This window comes from Trachypithecus francoisi, unplaced genomic scaffold (genome assembly GCF_009764315.1).
Source record: "Trachypithecus francoisi isolate TF-2019V2 unplaced genomic scaffold, Tfra_2.0 Lachesis_group20, whole genome shotgun sequence".
Taxonomy (NCBI): Eukaryota; Metazoa; Chordata; class Mammalia; order Primates; family Cercopithecidae; genus Trachypithecus; species Trachypithecus francoisi.
Window position 1 is genome coordinate 22,008,835 of NW_022681466.1, and position 19,792 is coordinate 22,028,626.

General features: G+C 54.6%; 1 protein-coding gene across 1 annotated transcript; it reads left to right on the forward strand.

Annotated features, from left to right (window-relative positions):
* Nucleotides 1-210: 210 nt before the first annotated feature.
* Nucleotides 211-18,974, forward strand: GPR179 (G protein-coupled receptor 179). Its single transcript, XM_033183272.1, has 11 exons — nucleotides 211-1,127; nucleotides 4,734-4,842; nucleotides 6,554-6,641; nucleotides 7,062-7,297; nucleotides 8,442-8,510; nucleotides 8,888-8,997; nucleotides 9,318-9,556; nucleotides 9,930-10,068; nucleotides 10,727-10,832; nucleotides 11,368-11,514; nucleotides 13,210-18,974. Exons 1-11 carry the CDS (start codon nucleotides 334-336, stop codon nucleotides 18,256-18,258), a joined length of 7,086 nt encoding a protein of 2,361 aa, XP_033039163.1. The 5' UTR covers nucleotides 211-333; the 3' UTR covers nucleotides 18,259-18,974.
* Nucleotides 18,975-19,792: the final 818 nt, after the last annotated feature.

A 19,792-nucleotide genomic window follows, 5' to 3' on the forward strand; every position in this document is an offset into this window, starting at 1 on the left:
CTCTGGAGCAGATGTGGGTGGGGGATGGAGGGAGCCTGGATACTGGATAGGAGGGGAGGAAAGAGTTGGGTGCCAGGATTAAGAGGTTTGAGACAGTGGGCCGCACTGAGAGAGGAGGGGGCAGGGCCCTCATACCTACATCCAGAAGCCAGCTGGTGACGTTAGAGAGAAGAAAAAAGCAGGCGAGCCAGCACCAGCGTGAGAGGGAGAGGGAGAGAGGAAAAGGGAATGCCAGCATAGGAAGCGTGGAGGCAGACAGCCCCCAGACTGCAGCCAGCCTCTGCCTGAGCTCTCCTGAGCCTGGATCCCAGGGTCCTGAGAGCTGCCCCAAGGATGGGCACCAGGGGAGCGTTCATGCCCCCTGCTGTGTGGGGGCTATTGGGCTGCTGTTTCATCTGTGACTGGGCTCTGGGGGGTCCGCGGCCCCTCCGCTCTCTGCCCCCTCTGTCTTCCCAATTCAAGCCAGGATCTGTGCCCATACGGGTACCCCCAGATGGGGCCGAGGCCGCCCTCACTTATCTCTACTCTGGAGATGCCCAGCAGCTGTCACAGGCAAATTGCAGTGAGCACTATGAAGCGCGTGGGGCAGGAGCCATGCCAGGGCTCCCCCCAATCCTACAGGGAGCAGCTGGGACCCTTGCCCAGGCTGCCAATTTTCTTAACATGCTGCTGCAAGCCAACGACATCCGTGAGTCCAGTGTGGAGGAGGATGTGGAATGGTACCAGGCACTGGTCCGCAGCGTGGCCGAGGGGGACCCAAGAGTGTACAGGGCTTTGCTGACCTTTAACCCTCCACCAGGGGCCAGCCACCTACAGCTGGCCCTGCGGGCCACCCGGACTGGGGAGGAAACCATCCTTCAGGACTTGTCTGGGAACTGGGTGCAGGAGGAGAACCCACCTGGGGACCTGGACACGCCTGCCCTGAAGAAGCGGGTGTTGACCAATGACCTAGGGAGCCTCGGCAGCCCCAAGTGGCCACGGGCCGATGGATATGTGGGGGACACACAGCAGGTGAGGCTGTCTCCTCCTTTCCTGGAATGCCAGGAGGGACGGCTCCGACCTGGCTGGCTGATCACACTCTCTGCCACCTTCTATGGACTCAAGCCAGACCTAAGCCCAGAGGTCAGGTAAGTGGGTTTGTGCAGGATTTGATGTGTGTGTGGGGATGTAGGAGAAGGAAGCACAGGTCCCCTCAGCTGTGCATGGGCCATTTGGCACAAACATGTGCATGCCTGGAGGGCACACAGATGTGGGTATTTGTACTCAGCTGTGTGTACTCAGTCGGCTCTGGGAATCTGTAACTATCTATTAACACATACAGGTATGAGTGTACATGTGTATAAATCAATCCATATTTATCTGGGTTTATGTGCTTGAGCACATGCAGGAATGTCTGTGAGCCTGTGCATATACAAATAGGTATACATATGTAGCATACATCTATATGCAGGTATACACATGTGTATAGAGATAGGTCAGTATAGCCTGGTGTGGTGGCTCATGCTTGTAATCCCAGCACTTTGGGAGGCCGAGGTGGGTGGATCACCTGGAGGTCGGGGGTTCGAGACTAGACTGACCAACATGGAGAAACCCTGTCTCTACTAAAAACACAAAATTAGGCAGATGTGGTGGTGCATGCCTGTAATCCCAGCTACTCGGGAGGCTGAGGCAGGAGAACTGCTTGAACCTGAACCCAGGAAGTAGAAGTTGCGGTGAGCTGACATCGCACCATTGCACTCAGTCTGGGCAACAAGAGCAAAACTCTGTCTCAAAAAAAAAAAAAGAAAAGAAAGAGATGTGACAGTATAGACAGGCAGAGGTCTTGGCCCCCCAGGCCTGAGGAGGGAGTGTAAGAGGTAGGAGAGGTCTTGGTGTGGATGACAGTGACAATCTATGCACCAGGCTTGTCAGAGGAGAGCCGGGTGGGCACTCCAGGGGTTCAACCTGCTGCCCTCGAGCAATTGAGAGCTATACAATAAGGCTCCCCAGGAGAAGGAAAACTTTTTTTTTTTTGGAGACAGAGTCTCGCTCTGTCACCCAGGCTGTAGTGCAGTGGTGCAACCTCAGCTCACTGCACCCGCAGCCTCCCAGGTTCAGATGACTCTCCTGCCTCAGCCTCCTGAGTAGCTGGGATTACAGGTGCACACCATCACGCCTGGCTAATTTTTGTATTTTTAGTAGAGACGGGGTTTCACCATGTTGGCCAGTCTGGTCTCGAACTCCTGACCTCAGGTGATCTGCCTGCCTCAGCCTCCCAAAGTTCTGGGATTACAGGCATGAGCCACCATGCCCAGCAGAAGGAAAACTCTTGAGGGGGCTTGGAATCAAAGCTCTTTCTGCCAAGGAGCTGGCTGAGTCCCCAGGGCCAACTCTACACCAAGCAGGTCCTACTATCCTGCCAAGCAGAAGCTTGTGATTCTCCTCCAGTAACTTACCTCCTCCCTCAACCACAGGAAAGAAGGATTGAGGGTCCTATTGGGATGGGAGCAGCAACTGAGCCCAGGACTGCAGGGCATTCAACAGTCAACACTGCTTCTCCAGCTCTGTGTCCCCATTCATTGTTCCCAGCAGGATTCCCCTCCTGCCAGCAGGCAGCCTGGCTCCTTGCCAGCTGAGCCCAGAGCAGAGGCTGGGGAGCTGCTGGTCCAGGCAGTGCCAGGTCAGGGCTCCTCAATTTCATATCTCCTTTGCTGTGATCAGTTCAGACCTGGCTTGGGCAGAGAGAGGAGATGGTTGATAGCTGAGCTGATCTCTGTGTGTGTGCATGTGTACGTGCATAAGGAAGTGTGAAAATCCTCTTCAGAGGTCATCATGGCTCCTGCCATGTCTTGACACGTGCCCTCTCTCTATTCCTTGATAGAAACCAGGAAATGATAGGATATCAAAAAGCTGAGGGGTGGAGAGAACAACCTGGTAGAAAGAAAATTGTTATCCACAGAGACAGTGAACATTCGTAATACTGGAGAAATGGAATGCACGCGTGCCCTTCTCACACACTGCAGGTGCTGGGCTAAAGTTTGCAAAGGCTGCATTGTCCCCAGATCTAGTGCCTGCAGGGGCAGAAAAGTGTGATCCCTTTCCTCACTCATCATAAGGGTCACAACACTCCTATAACAAAAGACAGATTAACAAGAGAAAGGCATGACGAACTTATTTAATCAAAGTTTTTTTTTTTCTTTTTTTTTTCTTTTGTTTGAGATGGAGTCTTGCTCTATTGGCAGGCTGGAGTGCAGTGGTGCAATCTCGGCTCACTGCAACCTCCACCTCCCGAATTCAAGCAATTCTCCGGCCTCAACCTCCCGAGTATCTGGGACTACAGGTACATGCCATCACGCCTGGCTAATTTTTGTATTTTCAGTAGAGACAGGGTTTCAGCACTTTGGCCAGGATGGTCTCGATCTCTTGACGTCATGATCCACCCACCTCGGCCTCCCAAAGTGCTGGGATTACAGGGGTGAGCCACCGCTCCCGGCCTTGTTTTGTTTTGTTTTGTTTTGTTTTGTTTTTGAGATTGCCTCTCGGTCTGTCACCAGGCTGAAGTGCAGTGGCGCAATCTTGGCTCACTGTAACCTCTGCCTCCTGGGTTCAAGTGATTCTCCTGCCTCAACCTCCCGAGTAGCTGGGATTACAGGCATGAGCTACCACGCCCAGCTAATTTTTGTATTTTTAGTAGAGACAGGCTTTCTCCATGTTGTCCAGGCGGGTCTCGAACTCCTGGCCTCAGGTTATTTACCCACTTTGGCCTCCCAAAGTGCTGGGATTATAGGTGTGAGCCACTGCACCCCGCCTATTTAGCCAAAGTTTTACATGACACAGGAGCCTTCAGAAATGAAGACCCAGTGGCAGAGGCTCAGTGGCTTACACATATAATCCCAGCACTTTGGGAGGCCCAGGTGGGAGGATGGCTTGAGTCCAGGAGTTCAAGACCAGCCTGAACAATATAACCACAACTTGTCTCCACTAAAAATAATTTTTAAAAACTAGCCAGGCATGGTGGCACAAGCCTGTAGTCCCAGCTACTTGGGAGGCTGAGGTGGGAGAATCAGTTGAGCCAAGGAGGTGGAGGTTGCAGTGAGCTATGATCATGCTACTGCACTCCAGCCTGGGCAACAGAGCAAGACTGTGTGTCTAAGAAAAAATAGACTCAGGGAAAATTGTTCACTGTTATGCTTAGATTTCATGAAGCATGGTCAGCCCTGTAGAACTGTGATTGGACAAAAAAGGCTATGATCTAATGGTGGTAGACTAAGTAGGGAAGCTTCAGCTTCTTCTTGGCCTGTCTATGTAGCATCCTTCCTCCCAGGTAGAAGGCAGGATCCCTCTGGAATGAGGGTCATATGACCTACTTACTGTCAGTCGAGGCAGGCCAGAGAATTTCTTTATGACCAGCTCCTACACAGAAAGGTAGGGGAAGATGAGAGTAGTATTTCTTGGTTTTACGTCTCACTCTGGGGGAGGGAGATTCTAATGTCTATGACCTGCCTTGGGGAAGGGGAATTCTGGTTTCTAGTACTCACTTCAGCAGGGAGAAAGAGGGATGGGAGACAAGAGGGAAGGAGAAGGTCGGAGATACCTTACTTCTGAGCCCTTCTAATCTCCTTTAGTTCAAAGTCCTCAGCATGCCAAAGTGCGATAATTTGGAGCATCGTTTTCTGGGCCCCAGCAACGCCCAGGGACACACGTCCACTTTGGCATCCATCACTGTGCCCCTAATTGCCAATTCACTGCCGTAGGGGGCAGGTGCAGATGGACGTAGATCTCCAGAGTGTGGACATCAATCAGTGTGCAAGTGGCCCAGGCTGGTACTCTAACACACATCTCTGTGATCTCAACAGCACCCAGGTAAGGATGAGGAGGATGGGGGGGGCGCTACTAGAGTCCTGCCTCCCTCCCCTTTTCCCATCACTGCCACCACGCAGCTCCCAGGAGCAGCAGACAAAGCTACACCAGCATCTCAGGGCTAAGAGGAGTTCCTAGTGATTGGCAGAGGTGAGATATCAGGCTTTTAAAAAGTCAGGTTACCTACAGCCTGCCCTCCCTTCCCCTATTCCCCCTACTCTTGCCCTCACTCCTTTGAAATTTCAGTGTTCCTTCGTATCTGCTCTCCTTTCTGGTACTCAGTGCTCCAGGACCCCTCCCTAGGGTGACTTCCTGAGCCTCAGTTACTTGTCTCCTTTCCTTCCCCGGGAACACATTCTTCACGTAACACAGCTTCTGGGCTCCCCTTGGCCCACAAAGGATGTTCCATTGGTCTGCCTACAAAAGGATATTCCATATTGCTGAAATAAATTGAATTGCTGGTTGGGGTGTAGGAGGAATCTAACCAACCAAGGAGCTCAAAGAGGCCTGGGACCGGTGAATGTGATGGAACCTGGGCCAGATGCAGGTCGATTCAAAGCTGTGGGTGCAGGTGACTCACAATGATGGAGAGCACTGGCTGGTAATCATGCAAACCCAGTACTGGGAAACTGGGAGGCCAGTGAATTCACCCACTCTATGGTTACAATCACTGCATGCTTGTTCCTGAGCTGAGCCCAAGCCAGGGCGAACCCTGTGACCTGCTGGGGCTAGCAGGCCTATTGTCCTGTGTGCACAGGTGGTCCTACTGCTCTTCAGGGAACATGTGTCTGCAGCTAGAGGTGGAGGGATGGAAAAGGACTCCCACCATCCAGTTCACTGTTTAACACAGACACATGCACTTCTCTGGGTGCGTGTTTGTCTAATTGTGCAGACTGTGGCAGGAACAGAGTGCAGTCTGGTGGTCCAAGCAAGAGGGGAAGTTGGGCCACAGCTTCACAAGCACCACACACTAACCCTACTAGGTGAGGTCAGGGGCTCGATATAGAATCTTCCAAGGTTAACCCCTTCCTTTGCGTCACTGATGTCTGTTTCCAGCCACTCCCTACAATAGATCTGACCTCATTTGCTCATATTCCCTGCCTGGCTCTGAGGTCTGCTCTGTCCCCTGCCGGGCAAACATCAATAGGAGGAGGTGGAATAAAGGCTGGCCTTGGCATCCCACCAGCCTGGCATTAGCCTGGCATTAAGGCTGGGAAAAACAGTCCTGTGCCAAAGCCAGATGGTCCCTGATGAAGGAAGCTGCTCCTCTGTGGGGGCCTTTCCAGTCTATTTGTGTGCCAAAGATGGAAGCTGACGGGGACCCTTTGAAGTAGGATGTAGGCACACAAGGTGTGGCTGGGCTCACAACTTTCCCTACTTCCATCTCCTGCAGTACTTTGCCCTAGCAAGAGCTGGGCACTAGGAAATGGGTCTTATGAGGCTCCTGTCACTGCCAGTCTGAACAAAAGGGTGATTTCTCCCTGTGCTCTTTGCTTAGGGTCTCTTTGGGAAGAGAGGAAACAGCAGGGGTCAGGTAGGGTTTCCACAGAGGGAAGGCTTCCCAAGAACTAGAGAGGGCTTCTGGAGGGATTCCCTAGTGTGGACACAAGTCCCATGGATAGGGAGGTAGATGGACCCTCCATCTCTCCCAGGAGGGAAATTTCTTCCAGAGAAAGCCCCACATCAACACAGACTGTGTTTGTCGTCCCCACAGTGTGTCCCCCTGGAGAGTCAGGGCTTTGTTCTTGGCCACTACCTCTGCCGCTGCCGACCTGGATTCTACGGGGCAAGCCCCTCTGGGGGTATGTAAGTGTGATGGGGGCCAGACGTGCGTTTTACAGGAGAGTCTGGTTGGGTGGGTACATCTGGGGAAGAAAGCCAGATTGGGGTGAGACACTGGGAGGGAACTTGTGGGGCAAGGGCAGAAGGTTGAGAGAGGCAGGAAAGGCAAGCAAGTTGCAGTGTGGGGGTGTCTGCACCTTCTGAGTATGAGCCTATAACATGCAAATATGATGCAAGTTGACCTCTCAAGGAGCCCTAGCCTGGTGTCACCTCTTCCTGGTACTCTTCCATCCCAAGGAAGCACCCATTCCCACTTGTCCCTGGAGCACCAGATCACAGGAGAACAGGGAGAGGGCTGTGGTGACTATCAGGAGAAAAGGCTGGGATGTCAGGATGCTCTAGCTGGGCCCCTCTCCCTGCACCCATCTTATTCTTTATAGGGTTAGAGGAGAGTACTTTCCAGACTACCGGGCAATTCGGGTCCCCAGAAGGCAGATCTGGGAGACTGCTGCAGTGCCTGCCATGTCCTGAGGGCTGCACCAGCTGCATGGATGCCACACCGTGCCTGGTGGAAGAGGCTGTGGCTCTGCGGGCTGCCGTGCTGGCCTGCCAGGCCTGCTGCATGCTGGCCATCTTCCTGAGCATGCTGGTCTCCTACCGCTGCCGCCGGAACAAGGCAAGGAAGGCCCTACACCTCCTGCACACATGTCCGACCCATCTCAACAGGAGACCTGAGACTACCTAAGACCAGAATTTAGGAGAAATTGGCCGGGCACGGTGGCTCAAGCCTGTAATCCCAGCACTTTGGGAGGCCGAGATGAGTGGATCACGAGGTCAGGAGATCAAGACCATCCTGGCTAACATGGTGAAACCCCGTCTTTACAAAAAAATACAAAAAACTAGCCGGGCGAGATGGCGGGCGCCTGTAGTCCCAGCTACTTGGGCGGCTGAGGCAGGAGAATGGCGTGAACCTGGGAGGCGGAGCTTGCAGTGAGCTGAGATCCAGCCATCGCACTCCAGACTGAACGACAGAGCGAGACTCCGTCTCAAAAAAGAAAAAAAAAAAAAAAAAAAGAATTTAGGAGAAATTGGTTCTAATCTTGATTCTAAATCTAACTCACTATGTAGCATGATGCAAATGATTTCTCCGCCTTGGACCTGCTTCCTCATCTGTAAAATAAGGGCATTGAACTTGATTCAATAAATGCTAGTTGAGTATCTACTCTAAGCAAAACACTGCCTAGGCTCGAGAGGAAGTGATCTGGGCCCGCATGGAGCTCCCAGTTTAATGGAGGAAGCAGACACGTAAATAAAATGACAGCACAGTGAGATGGAGGCAAGGATGGAGGTGTCTGTCAGCTGCCGTGGGAGCTTATAGAAAGTCATTCTGCCTGAGATGGCATGGGAAAGACTTTCTGGATGTGACATGAGCCAGGCTTGAAGGTTAACTGGACACTTACTGGGCCAAGAAGGGGTACCCTATTCTAGACAAGGGAGCAGCCTGACCCAATGCTTGAGGAATGAATAAGATCCCTTCCAGCTCCAGCAGCCTCTGATTTGAGCCTAGGTCTGCAGCAAGGCCCTAAGTGGGACTGGGAGGAACACAAGGGATGATGTGAAACCTTGGCCTTAGCCATGTTTAGTGCCAGTGGAGCTGAGCCTGGGGTGACAGGGGGCATGGCTATGGGTAGAGAGGGCAGAGCCAGTGTTACAGGGTGAAGCCTTAGCTCAGGGCCACTGAGTTACCCTTCACATAGGCTTGAGAGCCTCTAGAACCATCGTCCAGACTCTGCTCATATGCCTCTCTCCTTGCTTCACAGAGGATCTGGGCATCTGGAGTGGTCCTGCTGGAAACTGTCCTTTTTGGATTCCTGCTGCTTTACTTTCCTGTGAGTCTGTGGCCAGAGGCTGGCCCCACCTTCCAGCATCTCTCACAGCCAAAACCTGGCACCCTCCAAGCCCCAGAACCCTTCCTCTTCTCTGCCCTCTGGAGGGGATTCAGAGACCACAGATTTCCCCTACTCATACCCACAAATGATAAGCTCTATGAGCTCTGGAGCCCCAGGCTTAAAAGAGCTCTGTGACTTGCAGTGTGATTTAGGGCAAGTTACCTAACCTCTTTCACACTTCAGCTGCTCCTCTGCAGAATGAAGGTGGTGATGGCTCTATTGCAGGGGTGTTGGGAGGATCCGCAGTGTGCTTAGCATAGGCCTGGCCCACAGCAGCAGCACAGTGGAGAGCAGAGATTTTTGCCCCTTCCCACCAGGTCTTCATCCTATCCTTCAAGCCCAGTGTATTCCGCTGCATCGCTCTTCGCTGGGTGCGGCTGCTGGGTTTTGCCATTGTCTACGGCACCATCATACTCAAGCTTTACAGGTACAGCCTGGGACAGACTTTGCCCCCCATGCTGCTCATCCCAGACCACCCCAGCTCACTCATGGAACGGTGTTTTTCAAAGCCAGCCCCTTGCCAGCCCCACTCCCCTGTGGCCCCAAGGCCAACCCTCATCGCCATAGTCTTGTCCTCCATGTGACTTTTCGCGGGGGTAGCAAGAGGCAGCAAATCACAAAAAGGATGGAAGGACAAGTACCTGTGTGGAGGAGAGGGCAGCAATGGACAGAGGCCAGGGCGCTGGTGCCCTCTTCGCGGTCCACCCAGGTCTCTGCCATCCACCCTATGTATTCTAACCCTCGCAGAGTGCTGCAGCTCTTTCTATCTCGAACGGCCCAGCGGAACGCCCTTCTGAGCAGCGGGCGGCTGCTGCGGCGCCTGGGGCTGCTCCTGCTACCTGTGCTGGGCTTCCTGGCTGTGTGGACCGTGGGTGCCCTGGAGCGAGGCATCCAGCACGCACCTCTGGTGATCCGAAGCCACACTCCCACTGGCCGCCATTTCTACCTCTGTCACCATGACCGCTGGGACTACATCATGGTTGTGGGTGAGCTGCTTCTGCTGAGCCCAGCCTTCCGCTGGTCCCTGACTCTGTGCCTCAGGGATTCTCTCGTTCTGGTTCTCCTGTCTTTTCCTCAGACCCCTGCCCCAGGCTCCCCCCAGCACATCCTTCAGAGAAAGGGGTGGGACGGCTGCGGCAGTGCCGGCTCTCTCCCTCCCTGCCCCAGCACATCCTTCGGAGAAAGAGGTGGGACGGCTGCGGCAGTGCCGGCTCTCTCCCTCCCTGCCCCAGCACATCCTTCAGAGAAAGGGGTGGGACGGCTGCGGCAGTGCCGGCTCTCTCCCTCCCTGCCCCAGCACATCCTTCGGAGAAAGAGGTGGGATGGCTGCGGCAGTGCCGGCTCTCTCCCTCCCTGCAGCCGAGCTGCTGCTGCTGTGCTGGGGCAGCTTTCTCTGCTACGCCACACGGGCTGTGCTCTCGGCCTTCCACGAGCCACGCTACATGGGCATCGCCCTGCACAATGAGCTGCTGCTTTCCACTGCCTTCCACACGGTGAGGTGAGGACGGGCCCACCTACCCACACCCCCTTCCACTCTAACACCACTCCTCACCTCTCACAGGTGAGGTGCCCCCCCATCCCATGCCATCCTGGTGACACTGCTATGCCTCAGCACGTTGAGGAAGGCCCCCACTTCTGCTTTTCTCCCTACCCCCCAGATGTTCCTTCTGTACTCCATGCCTGGCCCAGGTGAGGAGGCCCCCAACACACAAGAGGAGGAAGAGGACCTTCCTCCTAACTCCTCACCCCTTCCAAAGCACCTCTCCAGCACCCCAACATACCCCTTTCCACACATGCTCAGTCCTCCCTGCCTTCTCCCCTTACTCCTCAGCCACAAGAGCAGCAGTTTGTCCATAAGGACAGGCCCTGTGGTGGAGGCAGTTAACCCACAGAGTGGGCCTAAGAGTCTGGAGCACAGGTCCGTGCTATACACAGCCAAAGAAAGTGAGCTGAAGTAGTCTGGGAGGGCTTCTTGGAGGTGGGGATTAACAGGATTAAGGTGGGACCTAAATCCTGGAGAGGGCAGGAGAGGACAGAATGCCCCCTCGTCCTAAGGGTATCAGGGCTGGGGCTGGGGTGAAACGCCAGTGAGAAGGCGAAGTGGAAGAGACCATTCCCACCTGTAGTAATGACCTGCGCCCCCCATCCTGCCCCAGGTTTGTGCTGGTTCCCTCCCTGCACCCGGACTGGACCCTCCTCCTCTTCTTCTTCCACACCCACAGCACAGTCACCACCACGCTGGCTCTGATCTTCATCCCTAAGGTGAGGCCCTCCCCTCCTGCCTGTGAGGTGGATGCCAGCCCCTCTGTCTGGGGCACTGTGGAGCTGTTGTCCCGCAGCGCCCTCTGCAGGCCAGGGTGAGGACGACAGAAGTTGCTGGGTGATTGAGCAGAGTGCCAGGGGCCCTAAGCTAGGAGCCGACTTGAGGGGAGACACTCTCTGCTTCCAGTTCCTGGGCAAGGGAAAGAAGAGCCAGGGCTGGAGGGGCTCCCTCCCGCAGCTGGAAGGTTAGCACACTCTGAAAATCTACTCAGAAGCAGGTACACAGGGAGAGGTGGGAGAGCTGAAGGACCCGACTAGCAATTGCAGGGTCAGGGGCTTGGAACCACCCTGCTCTCTGAGCTAGAGAAGGTCAGCGAGGATGAGGGGAGTAAAACTCTAAAGATCCCCAGAATTCCAAATCAGAGAAGGGGGTGCAGCGTCACAAAGTAAGGGCGCATTCCACAGGGCTGGTGAGTGCAGGCGTGGACAGGGAGCCAGGGTGAGTCTTTTTCCCACTCATATGCTCCCCTGCCAGTTCTGGAAGCTGGGGGCTCCTCCCCGAGAGGAGATGGTGGATGAGGTGTGTGAGGACGAGCTGGACCTGCAGCATTCAGGCTCTTACCTCGGCAGCAGCATCGCCTCAGCCTGGAGCGAGCGCAGCCTGGACCCTGGAGACATTCGGGTATGTGCCACCCTCCCTGCCTCCTTTCAATGCTAGCTTTTAGCAATGGGGCAGAGGAAGGACTGGGCCCTGCCACCTGGGCTAATGTGCCACTGCAAGTCCTCTTCCCTCCAAGACCTGCCCTCTCTCTTCTCCACCACTGGCCTAAACTGATTCCCCTGACTCTATTCAAAGGAGGCCACACACACCCAAGTGGGAAGACCCCAAAGCTCCAGAATGAGATCCTGGAGGCTCAGGCCATGTGGCAAGCTAGAGGCAGGGCTGAGAATGGAGCCCTACTCCCTCGCACCCTCCACTCTCACTCAGCAGGGGCATCAGGTCGGGGGCAGACTAAGAAATCCCTCAGCTGGCCAGGCACAGTAGTTCATGCCTGTGATCCCAGCATTTTGGGAGGTCGAGGCAGGCGGATCACTTGAGGTCAGGAGTTCAAGACCAACCTGGCCAACATGGCAAAATCTCGTCTCTACTAAAAATACAAAAATTAGTCGGGCATGGTGGTGCATGTCTGTGGTCCCAGCTACTCAGGAGGCAGGATCACTGGAGCCTGCTAAGTTGAGGTTGCAGTGAGCTGAGATTACATCACTGCACTCCAGCCTGGGTGACAGAGCAAGACTCCGTCTCAAAAAAAAAAAAAAAAAAAAAAATCCTCAGCCCCCAGCAAAGCAGGCTGGTTGGTGCCTAGGGCACCTAGGGTCAGCTGTGGGGTTGGGTAGTTCAGGTGGCCACCAGGATCCCCTTTCCCTGGACCTGACAGGTCTTAGAGAGAGGAAGTTCTTCCTGGGTCTACACTGGAAGAGTATGCTAATTTTAATTTCTGTGCTCAAGGGTATCATTATAGTCACCAGAACCCTAACAAGAGGCTCAGTGGGTAAGATACAAGGAGAGTTGATAATCTAAGCCCATTGTTTTATACAATCCAGAGTCTAGGAACCATTGTGGTGAACCCCTCCACCTCTACTGGGCCCTCTTCACACCTGACGTGTTTACAGGCTCACAAAGCAGAGTCCTCCACATCTCCCGAGTCCTTCCTCGTCCCAGCTGCCTCTGCCTGTTTCCCCCTTGTGTCCTCACCCTCTAAGCTCTGCCTGCCCTGCATCCTGAGACCGCAATCCAGCTGAAGGGCCAGGGAATATGGAGGGACAGCTCCACCTCGACCCTCCACTTTCTGGAACACAAGCCAATCTGTGGCCCCTATGCTGGGTCTGGGGAGAAACCCAGAACAGAAGACTTTTAAAGCCCTGTTCCATCACTTACACCTGAACACTGCACATTTCATACCCACTAGTCTCATCAATCTCATATAATGCTCTTAAGGAAGTTAACACTGGTCACCCAGGTAACATTGCTTTACAGAAGATCCAGAGGCTCAGAGGGAGGGGTCATGAAAACAGCCTCCAGGCATACAGCATATTGAGTGTCCCCAGGCTACTGACTTCCCACCAAACCACAATGCCCCAGAGAAGGGGGTACATCTGAGCCCTCTGAGCTGACTGGATCTGGCTGGGACTCAGGTTGGCAACTGGTCTCACAGGAACAAAAAGGTGAATTCTGAGAGTTTTAGAAGCAGGGATGAGATACAGCTTGATGGAAAGAGATCCCTCAGGGAAAAAGATCTAATTAAGGGCAGACTAACAGACAGCCAGAGGATGGAGAGAGCTCACCTGCAGCCCTGCTTTCCTTCCTGCCGCCCCACAGGACGAGCTGAAGAAGCTCTATGCCCAGCTAGAGGTCCATAAAACCAAGGAAATGGCTGCAAACAACCCCCACCTGCCCAAAAAGCCGGGCAGCTCACGCCAGGGGCTGGGCCGCTCCTTCATGAGGTACCTGGCGGAATTCCCCGAAGCCCTGGCCAGGCAGCACTCCCGGGACTCAGGCTCCCCGGGCCGTGGCAGCCTGCCCGGCTCCTCCCGCCGTCGGCTCCTCAGCTCCAGCCTCCAGGAACCAGAGGGGACACCGGCTCTGCGCAAGTCCCGCAGCACCTATGACCAGCGCAGGGAGCAGAACCCGCCTCTTCTTGACTCACTGCTGAGGAGGAAACTGGCCAAGAAGGCCTCTCGAACAGAGAGCCGGGAGTCGGTGGAGGGGCCCCCTGCCCTGGGCTTCAGGTCAGCCAGCGCCCACAACCTGACGGTGGGAGAGAGGCTACCCAGAGCCCGGCCTGCCTCTCTGCAGAAGTCGCTCAGTGTGGCTGGCTCCAGGGAAAAGGCCTTGCTCATGGCCAGCCAGGCCTACCTGGAGGAGACCTACCGGCAAGCAAAAGAGCGGGAGGAGCGGAAGAAGGCCGAGGCGGCCATGGCCAGCCTGGTGCGGAGGCCATCGGCCAGGAGGCTGGAGCGGCCTCGAGGGGCCCCCCTGTCAGCTCCACCTTCCCCTGCCAAGAGCAGCAGCATGGACAGCTCTCACGCCTCTGGGAGGCTTCATGAGGAGGCTGGGGGAAGGCTGCCTCACCCACCCATCCGGCACCAGGTCTCCACCCCCACCTTGACCCTGTCTGGGACCTGCCTGGGAGAGCCAAGGATGCTATCTCCCACCTCCACCTTGGCTCCAGCTCTGCTGCCGGCTCTAGCTCCAACCCCAGTCCCTGCCCCGGCACCAGTCCCAGTACCCCCTCAAAGCCCCAACTTACTCACCTACATCTGTCCCTGGGAGAACGCAGAACTGCCTGTCAAGAAAGAAAATGTGCCCCAGGAAGGCCCCTCAGGGCCAGAACAAGGCCACCACTCCCCTGCCCCAGCTCGAGCCGGGCTCTGGAGGGCCCTCTCTGTCGCAGTAGAGAAAAGCAAGGCTGGGGAGAATGAGATGGACGCAGAGGACGCACATCACCAGAGGGAAGCTAACGATGCAGACGAAGACAGGCCCAAGATCTTCCCTAAATCCCACAGCCTCAAGGCCCCTGTTCAGCAGGGTTCCATGCGCAGCCTGGGGCTGGCGATTAAAGCTCTGACCCGTTCTCGGAGCACCTACAGAGAGAAGGAGAGAGTGGAGGAGAGTCCCAAGGGGCAGAACAGCGGGACTGTGGGAGAGAGTGTGGGGGCACCCTCCCGATCGCCCAGGCTAGGCCGGCCCAAGGCAGTGAGTAAGCAGGCCGCTCTTGCCGCCTGCGATGATGAGGCGTCCCTCCAGAACCAACAGAATGCTCACACCAGCAGGATGCTCCAAGTCGGTCAACAGGAGGGCAGCAGGGAACAAGAAGACAGAGGCAGGAGGACATCCCAGGGTCTAGGGGAGCAGAAAGCTGAGAGAACAGGTAAAACAGGGCTTGCCGCGCTGAGGCAAGTTTCCAGGGACAAAAATGTCAAGCAATCAAAGGACGCCCCTGTTGGGTGGCAGGAACTGCCCAAAGTTGGCATCCAGTCCCTGGGCAGTGTTGACCACAGGGTGGCAGAGGTATGCCCCTGGGAGGTCACTGAATCAGAAACACATCAGCCAGACAGTGGCAACAAGGCCGAAATCTGCCCCTGGGAGATGAGTGAAGGAGCCCCTGAGTCGAGGGCACTAAGACAAGACCCAGGTGACTCCCAAGAAAAGAGCGGGGAGGCCCGGGGAAAATCGGAGCCCACGGATGTGGTTCCCATCATGCGGAAAAAGCCAGATAGGCTGGTGAGGGAGCAGGAAGCAGTGTGTCCCTGGGAGAGTGCCGATCGAGGAGGTCTGTGCCCTGGGTCAGCTCCTCAGGACCCTGGCAGAATCAGAGACAAATCTGAGGGTGGGGGCAGTGTGGAGGCCAGGAAGGTGGAGAAGCCTGGGTGGGAAGCTGCTGGCTCAGAAGCTCATACACCTGACATCGCCAAGGCAGAGCTGTGTCCCTGGGAGGCAAGTGAAGAAGGCGAGGATGGGAAACCAGCCCTAGAGGTAGTGAAGGATCTCCCTCAGGAAAAGCAGAAAACCAGGAAAGCAACCTTTTGGAAAGAACAGAAACCGGGCGGAGACTTGGAGTCTCTTTGTCCATGGGAGAGTACAGATTTCCGGGGCCCCTCAGCAGTCTCAATTCAGGCCCCAGGAAGTTCAGAGTGTTCAGGGAGTTTGGGTAGTGGCATTGCTGAAGTGTGTCTGTGGGAGGCAGGAGATGCTCCTGCTATCCGGAAAGCAGAGATCTGTCCCTGGGAGCTGGATGATAACGTGATGGGGCAGGAAATGCTGAGTCTGGGGACAGGTGGAGAATCTCTCCAAGAAAAGGAAAAAGCCTCCAGAAAAGGAAGCTTTGGAGAGATGGGGGAACACACTGTGAAAGCAGTGCAGAAATTAAGTCAACAGCAGGAGTCAGTGTGTCCCAGGGAGAGCACGGTCCCTGGGCACTCCAGCCCATGTCTAGACAATTCCTCATCCAAAGCTGGTGGCCAATTCCTACGCAATGGAGGAAGCAGAGCAACACAGGTGTGTCCACAGGAAGATCTCAGGCCGGAGGCACAGGAAGCAATACCTGCCAAAGCAGAAATCTGTCCCTGGGAGGTAAATGAAAGAACAAGAGAGGAGTGGACATCAGCACAGGCACCAAGAAGAGGAGAATCTCAAAAGGACAAGGAGAAAATGCCCGGAAAATCAGAAATCAAAGATGTCACAGCTTGGGAAAAGCCTGAGGGGCAGATCCAAAAGCAAGAAGCAGTCAGCCCCTGGGAGAGTGTGAACCCTGGCAGCTTCTCCCCACAACCACGTCCTCAAGACACAGAGAGACCCCAAACCCTTCTCCAGATGTCAGACAGTGTGGGAAGCAAAGCTGCCGACATTTGCCCTTTGGATGTGGAGGAAACCCTGACTGCTGGGAAGGCAGAAATCTGTCCCTGGGAGGTGGGTGCTGGAGTGGGGGAGGAAAGAGCTTTGGGAGCTGAGGCCATTAGGATATCTCCAAACGATCCAGGAAAGGTTTCTGCAGATCTTGGACCCAGGGAGATAGCGGTTACTGTTCCAGAGAAGCCACAGAAGCCAACCCCAGAGTGGGAGGGGGCTTGTCCCTGGGGGAGTGTGGGTCCAGATACTCTGGATGCTGATGGACCAAAAGCTGGGTTCCAGGAACTGGACCATATGGGGTGCAAGCCAGGTGAGGTGTGTCCCTGGGAAGCACAGGAAGCTGCTACCAGTGAAAAAGCCAAGATGTGTCCCTGGGAGTTGAATGAAGGAACTACTGGGAAGGGACTGGACCAAGAGACAGGGAGTGAATCAGCAGAGCAGAGGGAGAAAGCTCTAGAAAAGGGGAGACTCACTTCCCTGGGAGAAGACGCATCAAAATGGATGGCAAAACTGTGTCAAGAACAGGAAGCTATTTGTCTTTGGGAGAACAAGAGCCTGAGGGAATCCCCTGCTCAGGCCCCCAAGATCTCAGACTTGCCCAGCAGCATGAGAAGTGAAGTGGCAGAGGGACATTCCTTGGAAGCAACAGAGAAGGCGGACCTGAGACAAGACCCAAAGACAGGTTCTTTCCCAGAACACATAACCCAAGAAAAAACTCCAGCTCCAAACGCAGAAGAATTCACCACTGAAGATGGGGAAAAAACAAGCCATGAGCTACAATCTGTCTATACATGGGCGACCACTGCCCCAGCAGTTTCCTTCTCCCACCCAGACAGACAGTGCCCTGACCAAGCTAAAGCCAGTTCCCAGAGACTGGTCAGCACTGGGGGCAGGGCCGCTGATGTGTGTCCATGGGATGTTCCTGATGCAGGTGTGTATAAACCTGACAGAAGTGCCAAGGCCGAGACCTGTCCCTGGGAAGTTACTGAAAGAATCCCTGTCAAAGGGGTGTCAAGGCAGGATGGAAAAGGGGACTCTCAAGAAGAGAAAGGCAGAGCCCCAGAAAAATCAGAGCCCAAAGGTGTGCCAGTTCAGAAACAGCCAGAGATGGCAGACTTCAGGCAACAGGAGGCTGTGTGTCCTTGGGAGAGTCAACATGGCAAGGATCTGTCCCCACAGCCAGCCCCAGATGCTTCTGACAGCAACAGAGGAAGTTCTGAGGCAGCAGGCAGTGTGGAGACCAAGATAGTGGAAGTGTGTCTGTGGGAAGCGGAAGAGGCTCCCTCTGCCAAGAAAGCAGAGATCAGCCCTTGGGAGGTGGGTGGAGGAGCAGCAGAGGAAAGGGAACTGGAACGAGAATCACAAGGGCAAGGAGAGATGTTCCTTCAGAAGGCAGGACCTGGAGGGACTGAAGAATACTTCTCAAAAGCAGCAGCAAAGCCCAGAGAGCAGGAGGTAGTCTGCCTTGGGGAAGGCACAGGCTCAGGAGGGCTCTTGCCCCAGTCAGGTGCCCTGGACCCAGAACTCAAAGTCAGCCCCGAAGGAGCAGGCAGCATGGGGAGCAGGATGGCAGAGCTGTGCCAATGGGAAATCACAGATCCAGAAGGAAATAAAATAAAGGGTACCATGGCAGACATCTGTCCTGGGGAGGAAACTGGAGTCCCACCTGAGGAATCTGGCCTCCTGGCTTTAACAGCAACTCAGAGAGAATTTTTCCCCACAGCTCCTGAAAAACCACTATGCCTTTTAGTCCATGGGCCTCTGGATCACTTCTTTCCAGAAAGCAAAATCCCCTGCCCCAAGGTAAGCAGGCCAGCCAGTACTTTCACTCTTGAAGGTGTCAGAGAACTACAAGGACCTTCAGGGCTTGAGCCAAGGACAAGCTTAGCCCCAGAGCCAAGTCTCCAGGAAGCTGAGGCTCAGTCTTCCTCCTTAACTGAAGACTCAGGCCAAGTGGCTTTTGAAGCTCAGTATGAAGAATTCACCCCTCCGACTGTCTATCCTTGGGATTGGGAGTAACAGCCTTATTAGGTGAGGTCAAACACAGAGCTAGCTTTCAGGAGCCAAGGCTCTCTCCAAGTCCAAGTGTTCCCAAAGAGCTGAATCAAAGACAGCTTGGCCACTTCCCCTCCTTGAGAAGACCAGAAGTCAACTCATCCCAAAGACAAACTGTATGAAGAGGGTACGACTTGAACCCCAATGGGAAGACCCATCCTCTCTTTACTTCTAACTTTTCTTCCTGTTCAAGGAAACAAAGACTGGACACTCTGCTTCCAAGGACTCCTCCCATCCACCTACAGTACTCACAACACAAACCACCCAAGTCTGGACACTCACCCACAAAGCCAGTGTTAGGGACGAAAGGAAGTCAGCTGTGCCCAGCCTGCCTTCTCTCACAGGGAGACCCAATTCTCTGAAGTCTACAACGGAGCATTTTTTGAGAAGAAACTAAACCATACAAAGTGTTGGCAACATAGGGATGGTGGACCATAGAAGGCTATAAAGGCCACCATAGGAAGCGGAAGAGCCATTTAATTGAAGCTGAAAGATAAATTGAGGGAAAAGCTAAAATGACTCAAAATAGGTGCCTGAAAATGCATTAAGGACCTTGTCATTTTGACTTTGAATCTCCTGTTTCTGCTTTATTGCTTCTCATACCTGCCTTGCTTGATTGCTGAAGCAGAAACAACTAGGCACGCTGACATCCTTATCAACATCTGGCATCCAAAGCAATGTAAGAGGCCGGGCGCGGTGGCTCAAGCCTGTAATCCCAGCACTTTGGGAGGCCGAGGCGGGCGGATCACAAGGTCAGGAGATCGAGACCATCCTGGCTAACACGGTGAAACCCCATCTCTACTAAAAAATACAAAAAAAAACTAGCCGGGCGAGGTGGCGGGCGCCTGTAGTCCCAGCTACTTGGGAGGCTGAGGTAGGAGAATGGCGTGAACCCGGGAGGCGGAGCTTGCAGTGAGCTGAGATCCGGCCACTGCACTCCAGCCTGGGTGACAGAGCGAGACTCCGTCTCAAAAAAAAAAAAAAACAAGCAATGTAAGAGAGAAAGAACAAGAAGAAAAGCAGTCTCCCCAGGTCCTCCCCACAGTCAAGGGAGCTCTTCCTGCTAGACATCCTTGTGTGCCTCTTGCTAGTTTTTTAGGGGGTCTCCCCCTCTTCCTGCCCCAGCTCTCACCAGTCTCCAGAGCTCGCCTCACTGGCTCCTTTGTCTCCCCCTAGCTTTTCAGCACTGCCATCAACAGGACTGCTCTCTTTTGTCAAAGCAACTGGAGTCAAGGGGAATCTCTGGTTCTGATGCAAGACCCACCCCCCGCCATCCCCACCTCTCCCTGCCCAGGAATCACTTGCTCAGTAACAAGAGACCACATCAATCTCCTTCCAGGGGAGCTCAAGAAAGGCGGTCCTGTACACAGCCAGCACTCTAATTCTTCTGCCCTCTGCAAGAGGAGTGCTATGGGGCAGGTTAGAAGCCTGAGGGGCGGGAAAAGGGCACTGTTGAAGACAAAGCCTTCTTTCTTAGGGAGCTCTTTCTTGGCTCGGC